Consider the following 14,847-nt stretch of genomic DNA (forward strand, 5'->3'; position numbering starts at 1 on the left):
CAAAAACGTCAGTTCCTGAATATATCTTTAAAGGCAAAGAAAACATTAAAAGGAAATATAAATCAGATGGAAGATCATTAAAGACGCCTCGAAAAAAAGTTCCTTTTTCTACTGTAGAATTTTTCTAACCAAAAAATTTGAAAATATTTGATTATATGGTGTCCTGTATTGACCCAAAGGTTTAGGTGATATCACATTCCTGTTTTGCGACAAATAGTTTGTTTAAAGGTCCATTCGGCAAAAGAATTGACATATATGTATGTGCATCCTGAATGATGAAATCTAGCAGCATGTGTATTTAATGGTAAAATTCTTATCCGACGTCACTGGTCCGTATAGGCCACTGTAGAATATGTTTCAAATGGTTTTACTTGTCTTTCAAAGATTCTAAAAAAATAAATTGAACCAATTTTGTTTAATGTTCTTTCATTTGACGTATACTTCATGTTGGTGTTTTCTTTGCCATTGAAACTACCTTGTACTATTCTTGTACTACCTTATTTCGTGGTTGGCATAAGAAGAATGGATGAAGTAGGCCACTGGTTGGCCCAGTGTGTGTATAGTGTGACGGGGTGGGCATCATGCTATGTCTTTAGCATGACATTCCAGTGACCCAGCACAATAAATATGTTGGCTTCAAGTCTGGCCTGCTATAAAGGGACAAGGTCGTGATATGACCGAAATATTGTTGAACATGACATGAACCCCAGTTAAATGAACACATACACTAGAATGCCATGTCAATGACATCAGAGCGCACTGATCAGCATCTGGTATCCTCTGTTTCTGCATGCCGTCGAGCAAAGTAGCAAAGTTGCAGATTTCAGCTTCCCTTCCATTCTCCCTCTACCCATTTCCCTCTACCAATCTCCTTTATTCCAGTCATAGACCTCTTCTAGTTCCTCACCATGAGCAGCTAGGGGAGCATGAAAATCTGCACTTTTGCCATGTCTCCGTTCTATTCCATTTATCTACAGGTGATCTCTTGATCATATTAAATCCTGTAGCTAATAAACCCTACAATTAAAATTTTAGCTCTATCATCCAGTGAAATCTCTACTCACATCTTCAGTCATATGATCATAGCCATGTTACTTTCAAGTAAATGTTGTATGATCATGTGGCCAGAACTCTGCCTTGTACACTTAAGATGGCCACCGACTTCTCACGACAGCTTCTTCGTTCTGGCACTACCATTGTTGAAACGTGCTATATGTATTTGAACAAAACTCAAACTGCACACTACGGATTTATTTTCTTGGTGTTTTACTCCGTCATAGTCAAAAATATTTCACTTACAGGATGGCGATTATGAGCCCTAGATCGTCCCACATACGGCCAGAGAGGAAGCCGGCATGAACTGGACTTGAGCTCACAGCGACAACATTAATGAGAGGGTCATTGCACCTCAGCAACCTCACCGCCTGCACATCAAAGAAGCCAATCAACCCTGAAGTTCTGGAACCATTATCTAAAACCAAATTTGTTTTATTGTACTAAAGAATTTTTTTGCCTCTGCCAGCGGTTAGGTTTATGAGGAAACCCAAGTGCCCCAAATAAACCCCTTCCAACCTCCACGCAAATGTTCATGTTTTTTATCCCAATATTGACACAAATTTTACACTTTCATGGAAAATATACTGTTCTTGATGTCTTTATCTCATTTCTTTATATATTTCATTATAAAAGAAAGGTTTTGGAAACAAATACATGTCTCTCCACATTTTAAACATATAGTTGTGGATTCACGTCACATCGGGGGCTGTGAATTGTGCAAGGTTTGCCTTGAAATTCCCTAGATTGGAGAGTGGAGTTTCCCAGACCTTAAAAAGCCTGGTAACCATTGCTTTTAGAGGTTGGACCTGGAAAATCGTTGAAATTGCCAACTTGGCACATGTACTAAGGGCTGATTCATAAACAGACTGAAAAGACAACTGAAGCTACTGTACATAAAATGCTGACAATTTTGTGGTGAAATTCCACTTAATAATACTACAGTGTGCTACAAGAAAGGAGAAATTGTGTAGGAGTTTAATTAATATTCCAAGGTTGCTTCGAACTGTAATGATTCCACGAGCAGTCTTGAATGAGTGAGTCAGATGAGCACTGCCAACACTACATTTTGGTTCCTGGACCTCACATTACTGGGCGTACCCTTTGCTTCTTGTACGTGGGCCCTGGCGCCAAGATCCACACAACGCTGGTCGAAATTAACCTTCCAAACGTTTGTTGACGCAAAGCCTAATGTTTCTTCTTTCTTCGGGGAAAATGTATACCAAGGAGAACATGCCCTCTAAGATTTTGGCACTTGTGTATAAGAAGAGTTTTCGGCATTAAACTAATGAGGCAAGTTAAAACTGAAGTGAATTGGGATACTTTGATTTAGAAACCTATATGCACCAATTTTAGACTCTCAGTGATTGATGCAGTGCTGTGTGTATATGCAAGTTCAGCTAATAAGATCACTTCACACTGCTCTAAACTTGCGTATACAAACGTGGAATATTCATTCCAAGTAATCTGGAAAACTCTTGAAATCTTAAAACTTCAAGAGCCCATGCCAACCTTACACTATACAAATCGGTCACTTTTCTGTTTTTGGTAATAGTATGTCAGCAATAACCATGAAGGTAACAAATAACAAAACCATAAATATTCCAGTTTCCCGGTCTAGACAAGGTTGTATTGAACAATATATACCAAGCAGCCAGGGACAAAAAAAATTCACGATGTTCTTGTCCTTTAGTTTTAGCGCTTCCTTCTCATTTGCACGGTATTATTGCGCTTCCAGTTGGCACGACGTGAACCACCGATTGTATGATTGAAACCGTGTCCCTTGCCAAGACCACGGGAGCTCTTGCCGGCAGAGGTAAGGCCACGCAGCTCGCGGTGTTTGTGTACAGGCTTACACAGCCAGTTGATCTTGGGGTCTCGTCTTATGGCCTTGTGGAAGGGGTCCACTAAGACGACCTCGTAAAATTTGTAGGTGGAATCCTGAGCGACCCAGTAGGAGCTAAGGACCCGCAGACCCTGGCATTTGCGACCAACACGTTCCTGTGGATAGAAAACACAACAAGTCTGATTACTGTATAGCCACACATGGATGATAGGAAGCATTTTTCTTCACTCTCTACTGCTACAAATCCTACAAAGTTACAAAGTTTATAGGAAATTCACGTGTTATCGATATGTTTGGCATGCAGAAACAGAAAACAGCAGTAGTTGTCAGCAATGAATTGTAATACAGGTGTTGAAACTAGCGTCGAGGACAAATGATAAGGACAAAAATAGTTAGAAATGTAAGCATTTATTTCTCTCTAAAGAGTTGTACTAAAGAATATTAATCACTTATGAGACGGTGGCCAGCATTATGAGCATTATGACTGGATGAAACCAGGCAGAGCCCTGCGGAAACCCACAAACACCTGCAAGTAGCTGGCCTACCTTCCCACCTTTTCCCAACATGAGCTGGGCCTCAAAGCAACCGCATTGGTGAGAGGCTATGGAGTCATAGTACCACACTAGTATGCTGACCACTCAGCCACAGTAGTATAAAAACATCAGGTCAGGCAATTTTGTACAGCTGTTCTCACTGGGACTAGACTTCGTTCCATAAGAACACCCAATGTGAATAATTCAATCAAAATCATTACTGTTCTAAACAGGTCAATTGGATGTACCACACATTGGCTACATATACATGTATGCTCAATCTATCTACAACCTCACAGTGTAACAACTGTTTTACCAAGAACAGAATGACAAGACAAAGTGCCACTGTCACCAGAAGGGTTGGGAGTCATCCCTAGAGTCACACTGTAAGGCTCATCCATCTGACATATGAGAACTGTGAGCATTCATAGAGAACACATAACATGTTTTCTCTTTTCCAATTGGGTGAGAACAGTCTTAGAAATGTTTTTCATAAAAATCAAGCTCAGACAAAAACTTGCTGAATAAAGACAAAGTTCACAACACCACTGAAAAAGACAGAAAATTGTGGTACCTAGCTTTGTGACTTAGCTCCTAGACATTTGAAGTTTAGGAGCCAAGTGGAAAATCAGCAAATTTTCCCCTTATCAACCTTAGACCTACCTCAGCCACTGAGCGGTGAGACCTCTGGAACTTCAACTGGTTGACTCCCTGGTTCACGGGTTTACCATAAGTAGCACCCTTTGGAACTGGTCGCTTGCGGCCACCACGGCGGACTCGCACACGGTAGATTACATATCCTGAAATATAAAGTTAGAAAACAATGTGAATAGTAACATTAAAGTTTTCCTGCATAAAACAAAGATGATGTGTACAATCTTGAAACACAAAAGCCAGATAAAAACAATCAGCCTACAGACCTTCCAAATTTCCAAAACCACTTTTGGCTATTCATGTGTTACTGGTCGATGACAGCCACCACAAAGAAATGGCATGTTGTTTTGACTAATACAAAATAAGATGCCCAAGCTTTCCAACCCCTAGTAAGGAAAGTAGCAAACTGTAAATAAATCTTACATGTTTTCTAGGGACATAATTTTCAAACAGAAAAGTGGTTTGATGAGTAACGATTACAAGATCTTATCTATATATACATCCACAAGGTAAATGTTAAACTGTCTGATTCACGTACACATATGCATAATGCAGTTGCTGTTCAGTATTGCAACCGACATGAAATTCCCAGACAGTACTAAGCAACAGCTGTACATCATTGCTTTTTGACAGCCATTTTCAACTGACAAAATTCACCTAGAAATGTATGTAAAAGGGCACCCAAATCAAAGACCTGTATGTGAGCGTGAGCAAACATTAATCCAGCACCTAATAAAAAAAATGTCTTCTGGCACGACATTGCATATACTTGTAAAATATCTGCATATAATCAAATCCTGAAGTCTTTCAGTCATGTGATGAACTTTGTTCTTGACACTGGCTGATGAAAATGGTGTTTGTTTTCTTGTGCAAGAACTGATATGGATTCACACATATATTTGCATCAAATTTTAAAGCCTAAAGCATTTAAGATTAAATTTCTAAAACAACAAACACGGTTACCACTCACCTTGCTTAGCACGATATCCCAAGCGCCTTGCCTTGTCTGGCCGAGATGGGCGGGGCGCTCTGTGAACAGATGACAGCTGGCGATACTGCCAGGAGCGAATACGCAGCAGGAAGCGCAAAACATCACTCTGTTTCTTCCTGTATAACTCCTGCATATACTTGTAGGCTCCCATCTTGGGCTATTAAAAGCAAACAAAATGGGGTACAGCTGTTTAGGATTGCCATAACTGTAATATACACTGCTGGGCAAAAACTGTCACCTAAGGCATTGTGAGAAACAAACCTACCAACACTTCACCATGTTCCACAGAAATTAACTTCATTAACACAGAGCTTTGCAGTTGCTAGTCATTCTTCATGGTGTTCACCATTTGCATTATTAAGCACTGCTACTCTCGAACCAATCATATCATGTGTGCATCACTACCAGCCTAACTGCAAATATGTAACTCTGATCTGAGAGGCCCAGCCAAAGAGTTACAATCCTAAGCTACCTGTTGTGAGTTGGTTTTCATAAAAAAGGACATTTTCCACAGGATTTCTTCACATGAAAGTGACGCCTTCATTTACGACTGTGAATGTCGTGGATCAACCTTGCTGACAGAAAGATGGGAAACTTACACATATTGCATCTCATTTCGCAGATTGAAACATTTGTCAATGTATCAAGCTACTACATAACCATAATTTATGATGACACTTTTCCACATCCATTGCAGTGCCCCAATACACCGCCTCAAGATTTGAATAAGATGTTTTATTTATGCTCAGTCGTACTCAAAACCAAGAGCCATAGGTCACTTCCAAAGCATCATTAGTTTGTAGGATTTATTGTCACCAGTGTCAACAAACAAATGAACTTGTCATGTGAAAACTGGCACTGATGGCACAACAGTTGTAGTTGGTACTGGTACGTAAATCAAGTGCTGGCTTGACATGCAATACAACTTTCATGCCTGTACTCGGATTTTTTTTGCGCATTTTACCATCGACAATTCGGTTATTTGAGGCAGACATTAGTACCATACCGAATTAGTTCACCAAAAATGAAATGTTTTAGAATAATCGGGCCTATGTACAGAGAGCGTAACCACTGTTCACGCTGTGACAAAACACTCATGGAGAGACGGACATGTACAGATACATGCTAACCCAAAGACCCCCAAAATCTCGTTAAAATGTCATTTTTACTCAAAATTGACGCGGTTCATAAATATTTATTCTTTGTCTATTCCTGTAAATGTCACAATAATGTCAGATTATTGATAGAACTGGTGGATTTTGGCGGATGGATGAAGCGTATATTCACACGTACATGTATATCACTGGAGCCTCAACGTTGAAAAGGCAGACTCGATTTACGGCAGTTGACAGTTTACGACATTCATTTACGACAACCTCATACATGAATTTTTGCGGGAAACGATGGACTGTCAAACTGCTCAACTCTTGCTTCTGTGAAACATCAGGCTAGGAAGAGTGAATCAAACGATCTGAGAGATCAATGTGTATGTTAGCCTAAGAAACAAAACAACGTTTTCCTCACAGCACTACTATAAGTGTGTTTCATTCTGATTACATGCTGTAATTTGTGAGGCCAGGAACTCGATCTAGTGATGTGCAAGTCTGGATCTTTGATAAAATGCATGTGCTAATCGATTAATAACACTTTTGCAGGTACTGACTATAATCCAAAATGTGCCCCTCAAAATAAGTTTAAGAATATTTGTAATCTGTTGTGGCATGAACCTGAAGTGAAGTGAATTTTATTAAATATGAAAATGTCTATTTAAATTCATAATTTTAAGTAAATAACTGTTTTTTTTTTAGTCTAGTTCCAATTGGTGCTCACTTGGGGAAAATTGAACAGGCTGCCATGCTCTCGGTTTTAATCTATCAAGGGCGAGATATTCTCACCCGAGGAGGCATCTGTTCTGCTGTTATGTCACTCATATCTGTCTTATGACTGATTATTGACAGGTAATTTAGAATATGGTTATTTTCTGTTATGTGAGTCATGTGTAATACAGTTGTTTGGCATATGGCACATATGATTAACTCATATATTTATTTAATCAATTGTTTTTACTTACTTGTTTTTAGGGCCTTAGTGGCCTAGTGGTTATCGTGCTATTGCAGCACAAAGACCCAGGAGCCTCTCAACAATGTGGTCGATGTGGGTTCAGGTCCAGATCATGCTGGCTTTATACATGTGTTACTTGTGTAGGCCGTTCAGCAACCTGCAGAGGCCTGTCTGACATAAGTCATGATTATTTCTGCCATAGAGCCTCACCACTTGTGTTGCCCGTCATATTTTCATTTGAGATTGAGTGGGTCAGCAGCATACAGTTCAGCAGTTAAATAGAAGGTATACATGATACAAGTCCAGTCTCATTTAATTTCATATTCCAACTTTCTCAGTGGTGTCTCTTGGTTTGTGACCCAGGTAGATAGAATAGACCCTGCTCCTCTAAAAAATATTGTAACTTGAAATTTTTCTGTGATGGGAACATGTTCAATAGACAACTATGTATATTTTGTTGATACTCAGGTGTATATATCTACATAGTTAACTCTATTTTTCAATTGCCTTATATTTAAATATTTAAGAAATATATTTAAATAAATCAGGATATGTAACTACATTACCACATGTTATTTTCATATATTTACTGCGTCTTGTGTTGTTTTTTTTTTATATTAAAGCATCATTTTTTTTTTTTTTTTGTTCCAGTTGTTGTACTCATTTGATAAGTGATAACTCTTCCATAGTTCTAACATGTTCTGGCCACTACATGCCTGAAATAGTACATGTGTGGTAGTGAACAGATATCTATTGATATTGCATCTTGATTTTCAGGGGAGGCAACTCCTCATGACAAACATGGACTAAAAACGACAGTGAGTGAATAGAACTCCAGTGGGTTTGGACTGCCTCGTGTATAAAATGGTAATGGACATCAGCCTAAACAAGTTCTCCAACAATCGTATCATAGGAGATGTACTAATTCTAACATAGTATTGATCAACTAATTTTAACATTTGCAGTCGCTGTGAGTCCAGCTCATGCTGGATTCCTCTCCGGCTGTACGTGGGAAGGTCTGCCAGCAACCTGCGGATGGTCATGGGTTTCCGTCTGCCTCTGATCGATTTCCTCACAATTCTAACATTAGAGTATTCATTAGTTCCTGTGAGGTCTCTGGCAAAATGTTATTTTTTTGAGTTTCGCTGTGACCTGTGAGGTGGACTGGTCTGATGAAAGCCAAAGGCAGACCATTATTTATCATACGTGCGAGGCTCTCATTATTCATCATTATTTCTTAATCAGGTTAAACCATTACAAAAAAATAATTTGATTAACTTGGCCGTACATTATATGAAACAACATTATATGCATGAAGTTCCTGTGGTGTTGACTCAGAGGTTCTTAATAGACTTACTTATGGAGACTGTAACAATTACCTTGTACTTATAAGGTCACAGTACTGAACCTGTCCAGCAGGTGAACAGGATATATAGATACACTCTTAAAACAAATTTGACTTTTGTTTTGGCGTATTATTAAACATGAAAATGATTCTGTTACAGTGGTCAATATGCCGTGAGGAATACATTCTGATACCTTTACAGCTGCTAATACTCTGGAGAAAAAAAATGTAGCTTTTGTTGATAGTATTATAATGATTTCAAGCATGAAAAACTGTAAAAAAAATTTATATGAAAGGGTTTTGAGATAAGTAATTTTAGAATACAGTCAAAACAAACCATTTTAAAAAAAACCATCTTATATTTTGACCCATTTGATTTGTTTCAAACATTGTCCTAATGATATCCTGTATTGATCACTGAGTCAGTATTAAGGAAACCTCCTCCTGCTTTGTCGGCATGTAGATTACAGCGTGCGTGGGAAGGTCTGCCAGCAAGCTGTGGATGGTCATGGGGCTCTCCGGGCTCTGCCCGGTTTTCTCCCATAAAATAAATAAATCAACTGTAAAAGGAACGAGTCATTAAGGTAAGTTTGACATACATGATTGTTCAATATTGTTTTGAAATAGACTTTTTTCACTAATGAATAAAACCCTAATGGACATGTAACAAATTCATTACCATGAAACTGCAGAGGAGAAGTTTACACATTAATTTGCACTAAAGTGCCTCAATCGTTGATGGCTACGTGCATTTTAAAGTGCAAAGGTGACCAAAAATTTATTGGGAAAGATTCATTTAATATTAGTTCTTGTACCAATCTTTATGGGTTTAAAACTTCAAAAGATGAAGAAGATTAAGAAAACAAGGTGAATGCATTAATATTACAAAATTCCAAAAGGACTCGACTCTTTCTGATGAGGGATTTACATACAGCAATTGAGTTATGTGTATTATATCACATCAGTTCTAATGTTTCACATATAGCTAGAGCTGCTTAGTCGCCATGGACAGCTGCAATATTGTCGAGGTGGCATTAACTAAGCCATGGTCATTCTGTTTACCTTCATAAAAGTTGTTATGGAAAGGCTTTACTGTTCATTCTAGAGCTGCTTAATGCTACTAATTATCATTTTTGAGGTACCTAGCAGTGTTGTATGAGAGTTTGTTGCTTGCGACCTTACACGTGTATAAAAACCAAAGGGCTTGCCGTCAGTTATATTTTTGACATGATGCAGATTCAGCGTGTGGAGTTTTTTATTTTATTTTTTTTTTTGTAGTTCTCGTAATGCATTTGCTACACATGTGAGATTACTTTACACAGCATCATAGTAATTCTGTGTAAAGCGTTTTATGTGTTGCAGCAGCTGTTTTTATCCATTTCCTGTTTATTTCAGTCCACATGACGTAGTAGTGCCAGCTTCCTATCTATGTCTTGATGTGGTCTTGCAGAGTTTCCAGCCTGCATTTCTGACAGACCAGACCTAGTTCAGCCTAGATGAATTCCTTTTAAAATTTGTTTGTTTACTCCACCAAGTTTCATGTGAATTAATTTATATGAGCAGATAGTACATCTACAAAGTTGCTTTATATAGAAAGGCACATATAATTAATTGCATTGGTGAAAATCTTTAAGATAAGCTGTAGTAGACATGTACAGTCAATGTCATTTAAGCCAATCTGATTTTGAGATTATTTGCACAATACATACATACATCAGTGAAAGACACCATTTTTTATTACCCATTTGTTAACTTCAGTTTAGAAATAGCTGTTCTGACTGTATATCAAGACATAGCCCTGTAGCAAACTAGAGCACGCTTACATGTAGACTAAGGCTAGCCATTTCTTATGACCAACAGCTGGTTTCCATTATAACTGCTGATAGGCCAACTGGCTAAAACATCTGGCACATGACATTTTCTGTTAATCTGGTCAAATGTCATCTTAGTGAAGAATTTGTATTTGAAGACAGCAAAAACACTTTGAAATATGGTAAAAATAATACATTTTTCACATATAAAAGCATGCCAATTTCATTGCAGAAATGTAAAACTTCACTTAAAGAGAATAAGAACTAAAGGAAAGGTAAATTTGATTTCCAAGAACTCTAGGCACATTCTGAGATATTTTGTTTTTAACATTTCGCTTTGTTATTTGGGAAAAAAATTTTTTTTATTATTTATTTAGTATTTTTTGGATGTGAATCTAATGTACTGTGTGCTTGACTTTGGTCAGCAGAGTCTGGCAACAGGAAATTTGTCAGGTATTTCCTGAGGGCTATTGTACCTTGACCGAATGCAGTAAAATGCTGTTCATACATACCTGCATACCTATATTCATACATACATACATACGTATATGTTATGCTCTTCTTTGTTTGTATGTACATACATACATACATACATACATGTTTAATACTGGGTGTTCTTGTAAACTTGAATGGTGTAAGTCACTCATCATATCAGTGAATAAATATTATAAACTTTTCTTATAAATAGTTTACGACAAAAAAAAATCTGTCATGGCAGAAAAAAACCCACAGAAACGAAGTACATGTTTTATTTATACCTATTTTGTTGCATTACAATGCCAGCGTTCTTACTTTCATTGTTTTGGACTAGAATCTAAGTGGATTTCGTAGATTTGCTTTGCAAGAATCAAGTCCGAATGTAATGCCACAAACAAGTTGCTCAAAGTAATGGCTTTAATGCATACAAGTCTTGGGATATTTTAACTTCTGCATCAGTAACAATATATTCTGTTGTAATAAAAATATTAATGTGAATTTAGGCTCTTTTTTTAAAGGCTAATCCAAGCAGATTGCCTTAATTTTGGTTTGTGGGAGTTGTGGTAAAAATCTCATTCCCAGGATGCTCAAATGTCAAAGTAAAGGAATGCAGTGAAAACCAAAGGTAAATTTTCTTTTGATCGAAATTTCAAATTTACCAAAACAAACATTTTGCCCCAGTGCTGGAGAGAACCCTATCAACTGTCTGCTTGTGGCAAAATCTCCATTTCATTTTCTGATTATTTCTGAATATGCATGAAATATGAAATATGCATAGGTCTAGTTAAGTTATATTGTTTCTTTGTCTGCCTTTGTTATGTAATTCTCGCAGTAACAAAGAAGCAGAGTGCCTGTTTCTTTGTTCTCTCGAAACAAAGAGCTGTGAAATCACATTTGCATCATGTGCAAGTGAGATATTTCCCAACAGCTGAAAAAAAAGAGATTAGGAAAGGGAAAAAAATTCCTCGCGTATGGCCTGGCTGCTGGGCAGAAAGAAAGACACTCTATGCTTTTTTACCCTGTGGCTTAGTTGAGTTATAATTTGTGTGTGTGCATCTGGGACTGATGATTCATTCAACATCTTATAACTGAGCCTCACAAGGGAGGGAACAAACTGTGACAAAATGTCTCAGTTGTGTGAAATAATGTGCAGCCATAACCCCAGGTTGTGTCATGTTAGAAAGTGTGGCCTGTCCCTGTGTGGGACTCTGGAGGAGCTTCATGCAACCACATGTCTGTTGTCATGGGAACATTTGTCAATGAGTCAAATGATATTTACAAAAACTTATATACATTTTTCTGCTATAGTAAAACTATCTTTTGTATAATTGTAGAGGACAAAATTAGTCTTTTGTACACTCATTTGTTTAATGAGCAGTAAAATGGCAGCCTGTTAAAACTACGATTTATATATTTTTTTAAGTTATAATTATTTCTTAAACTGGAGATCTTTAAACATTAATCTGCTTTGTCAAGCAAATATATTTTCCTCAAAGTTTGTAATTCCTACCCAATGAAATAATATAAAAAGTACACTATGAGTAATTTTGTAAATTTTAAATTCTTTGCTCTTTTTTTTTCATCAGTATTTACCCTTATTTTATTAGAAATTGTTTGTCTGCCTCCTTGAAGTCACTGTGCCACAGAGAATCTGCTGTTTTTGCTTGGGCTATTTTAAAGGTCTGCTGAATGATGAGGTGTCTGGTTTTGTAATCAGCTGAATATTGATCTGTTTCCCAGGGCGCACCAGTGACCAGTAGCATTCTGAGAACTGGCCTGTGATTGGTTAAAATCCATGAGAAGCTATGAGCTCATGGCTGGGTTGTCACAGACAGGAGCCTGCAAACTGATATCACCAAGGTGTCATGCTGCTGTGAAGGTAAGGCCCTGGACCCTGTATGATTAAACCTGTCTGCCATGCTTCTGCAGCCGCCTATGACAGCATGGAGGCTGCTGAGGGGGATGAAGGCCATGTTTGTGTTTTTATGAATGTGGCTGATAGTGTGTGTGCGCATGGAGGTAGTTAAAGGCTGCTGAGTGTACATATGTTGATGGAGGTTAGCTAGACTGGACCTGTGTTCTCAAAGCTGACAAGCATAAATACTGTCTGTGTGCCTCCCTCTGTACTCCCTTCTGTCTGTCCCCCCTCACCTCTGCTGCAGCAGTCTTAGCAAGGAACCTCAGGGTAGGATTTCACTGCTGATTTCGGGGTGTGCAGCCTCAAAGGGGGATACAGGCCTTTCTGGTGCCATGTAATAGATGTACAGCTGAAGGGCCAAGTTAACCGTGAGTTCGTTCATATCACTCTGCTAAGGCTGTAACAGCCTCTCCCTAACCCTACCTCTTATTGATTTCTATCCCACGTGAGTCAGATGACTGGCCACATTACCGGCATCGGTTGGGTCACTCTGTCTCAACTGTCATCTTGACCATTGTATACTGTCATTACATGATCCCCACATCTGCTAACTGCCTGTAGTCTTCACACCATTTGGTATAACACCTTTCGTTTTGTCTCGCCTTTTTACAGTGTTTGCCTGGTAGTCAGCTGAGTTGGGAGCTTAGACCATTCTGTTTCCGGTGAGCGCGGCATCATAGTGCCGGGTGCTGTAGCTGTTTCTTCTACCTTGAAGGGAACAGAATTACTTCCAGACACTGCTGTGATTGGCTAGGCAAACGAGCATGGCTGACAAGAAGAAGCGTGATTTCAGTCCGGAGCCCATGGGTTGTCTTATCGGCCCCAATTCCAACCCTAACAGACCACGGGTCAAGTGTTCCATGTTTGAGCTCGTACCCGATGCATTCGATGGGAAATCCCTAAAGATCGGAGAAGAGAGTCCCACTAAGAGAAGACAAAACAAGGCCCAGAACGGCAAAGCTGAACCTGAAATTGCCAAAGAACCCACCCCTCCCCCTCAGCAAGAGACAGAGGAACCCCTAGTCGCACAGAATACGGTCCCCCAAGAGGCTCGCCCCTGGGACAATGTCGATAAGGTAGGTGACATTTGTTACTGTATTACAACAAAACGTCTGTAATAATCCGTTTGATGTATCATCTGGTTGTAACACCTGTACTGTACGGTTACTGTTCTACACCTGCATGATGTAACACCTGTTATTTGCTAACTTGTTATAGCATCTGTACTACCGATCCATCGTGTTATTACACCTGGGAAGTGTTACCTTGCCCTTCTACACATTGAAGCGTTAACTGTCATGGTAACACATACTGAAGTGATACATTGCCAAAACAGTTGTGCTTGTCACAAAGTTACGCACACTTTACAGATTGGACCCCAGGGGGAGTCGTGCATCACGCCTGTCATAACGGCCATGACAAGACATGATAAAAACATATGTTTACAAAGTAAATACGCTTGATGCAACATTGTGATAGCTTCACAGAATGGACAGTTGACCAGTTTTATGTTGTTATATTATGTGGTGGTTGGGTTGTCATGTCTGGTGTCTTTGACATGATGCTTCAGTGGCGGCAGCACTGGTGGCATGGACTTGCCCTGTCGTAAGAAGGCACAGTATATGTACATACACCTAATGACTCCTTGTCATATTTGACTGAAAATTGTTAAGTGTGAGGTAAGACCCTATGGATACATAACATATACATACATACTTTTATCTGCATGTATATTGTACCGTGACATTTAGAGTACCATCATTGGCACTGTACCATCATTTATACATCTTGTGTATACCATAACAACAGTCATATATGTATCATCTGGGGGAAGGGGTCCCTCCCTACATGCAGCTGTCACAGTTGTGCCTTGAGAACATCCGTCCCTGGTGGTCACTATAGTATTGGTTGACCACAAGATTAAAGACTCCAGTTGCTGGCTTTTTACAGAGAGGTTCGTCATTAGCAATCATGTTTTTGATGTTCAATTCAGTATTTTTCCTCTGGTTCAGTAGCAGTGATGGCAGGCATTTGGTATGCCACAAGCCCTATGTAGGAAACCCCATGCTGGCTTAGTTGTGCAAGGTGTCACTCTCTCTTCAGATGTCATGGTCTCGACAATGAGGTACCTTTCTTAAAGGCAGTGCAAGCCCGAAAC

The 14,847-nt window shown here is 38.9% G+C and overlaps 2 protein-coding genes across 6 annotated transcripts in view; one reads left to right on the forward strand and one right to left on the reverse strand.

Moving 5' to 3' along the window:
* Positions 1 to 2,655: 2,655 nt before the first annotated feature.
* Positions 2,656 to 6,402, reverse strand: LOC135468523 (large ribosomal subunit protein eL15-like). The gene is made up of 4 exons (XM_064746820.1): positions 6,371 to 6,402; positions 5,057 to 5,234; positions 4,096 to 4,232; positions 2,656 to 3,054 (listed from the first exon to the last, which is right to left on the reverse strand). Exons 2-4 carry the CDS (start codon positions 5,226 to 5,228, stop codon positions 2,749 to 2,751), a joined length of 615 nt encoding a protein of 204 aa, XP_064602890.1. The 5' UTR covers positions 5,229 to 5,234; positions 6,371 to 6,402; the 3' UTR covers positions 2,656 to 2,748.
* A 4,849-nt stretch (positions 6,403 to 11,251) lies between these two features.
* The window catches only part of LOC135466489 (dihydropyrimidinase-like), a 55,137-nt gene continuing 51,541 nt past the window's right edge, over positions 11,252 to 14,847 (forward strand). Inside the window, exons 1-3 of one of the 5 annotated variants that reach the window (XM_064743993.1) lie at positions 11,252 to 11,396; positions 12,512 to 12,650; positions 13,302 to 13,765. In XM_064743993.1, the coding sequence (XP_064600063.1) occupies positions 13,454 to 13,765 (312 nt within the window). In that variant the 5' untranslated portion in view covers positions 11,252 to 11,396; positions 12,512 to 12,650; positions 13,302 to 13,453. Of the gene's footprint in view, positions 11,397 to 12,511; positions 12,651 to 12,806; positions 13,058 to 13,144; positions 13,766 to 14,847 lie in introns of those variants that run through there. The other 4 variants (XM_064743995.1, XM_064743996.1, XM_064743992.1 and 1 more) reach the window with 4 other exon arrangements.

Source organism: Liolophura sinensis, chromosome 6 (genome assembly GCF_032854445.1).
Source record: "Liolophura sinensis isolate JHLJ2023 chromosome 6, CUHK_Ljap_v2, whole genome shotgun sequence".
In the NCBI taxonomy this organism is placed as follows: domain Eukaryota; kingdom Metazoa; phylum Mollusca; class Polyplacophora; order Chitonida; family Chitonidae; genus Liolophura; species Liolophura sinensis.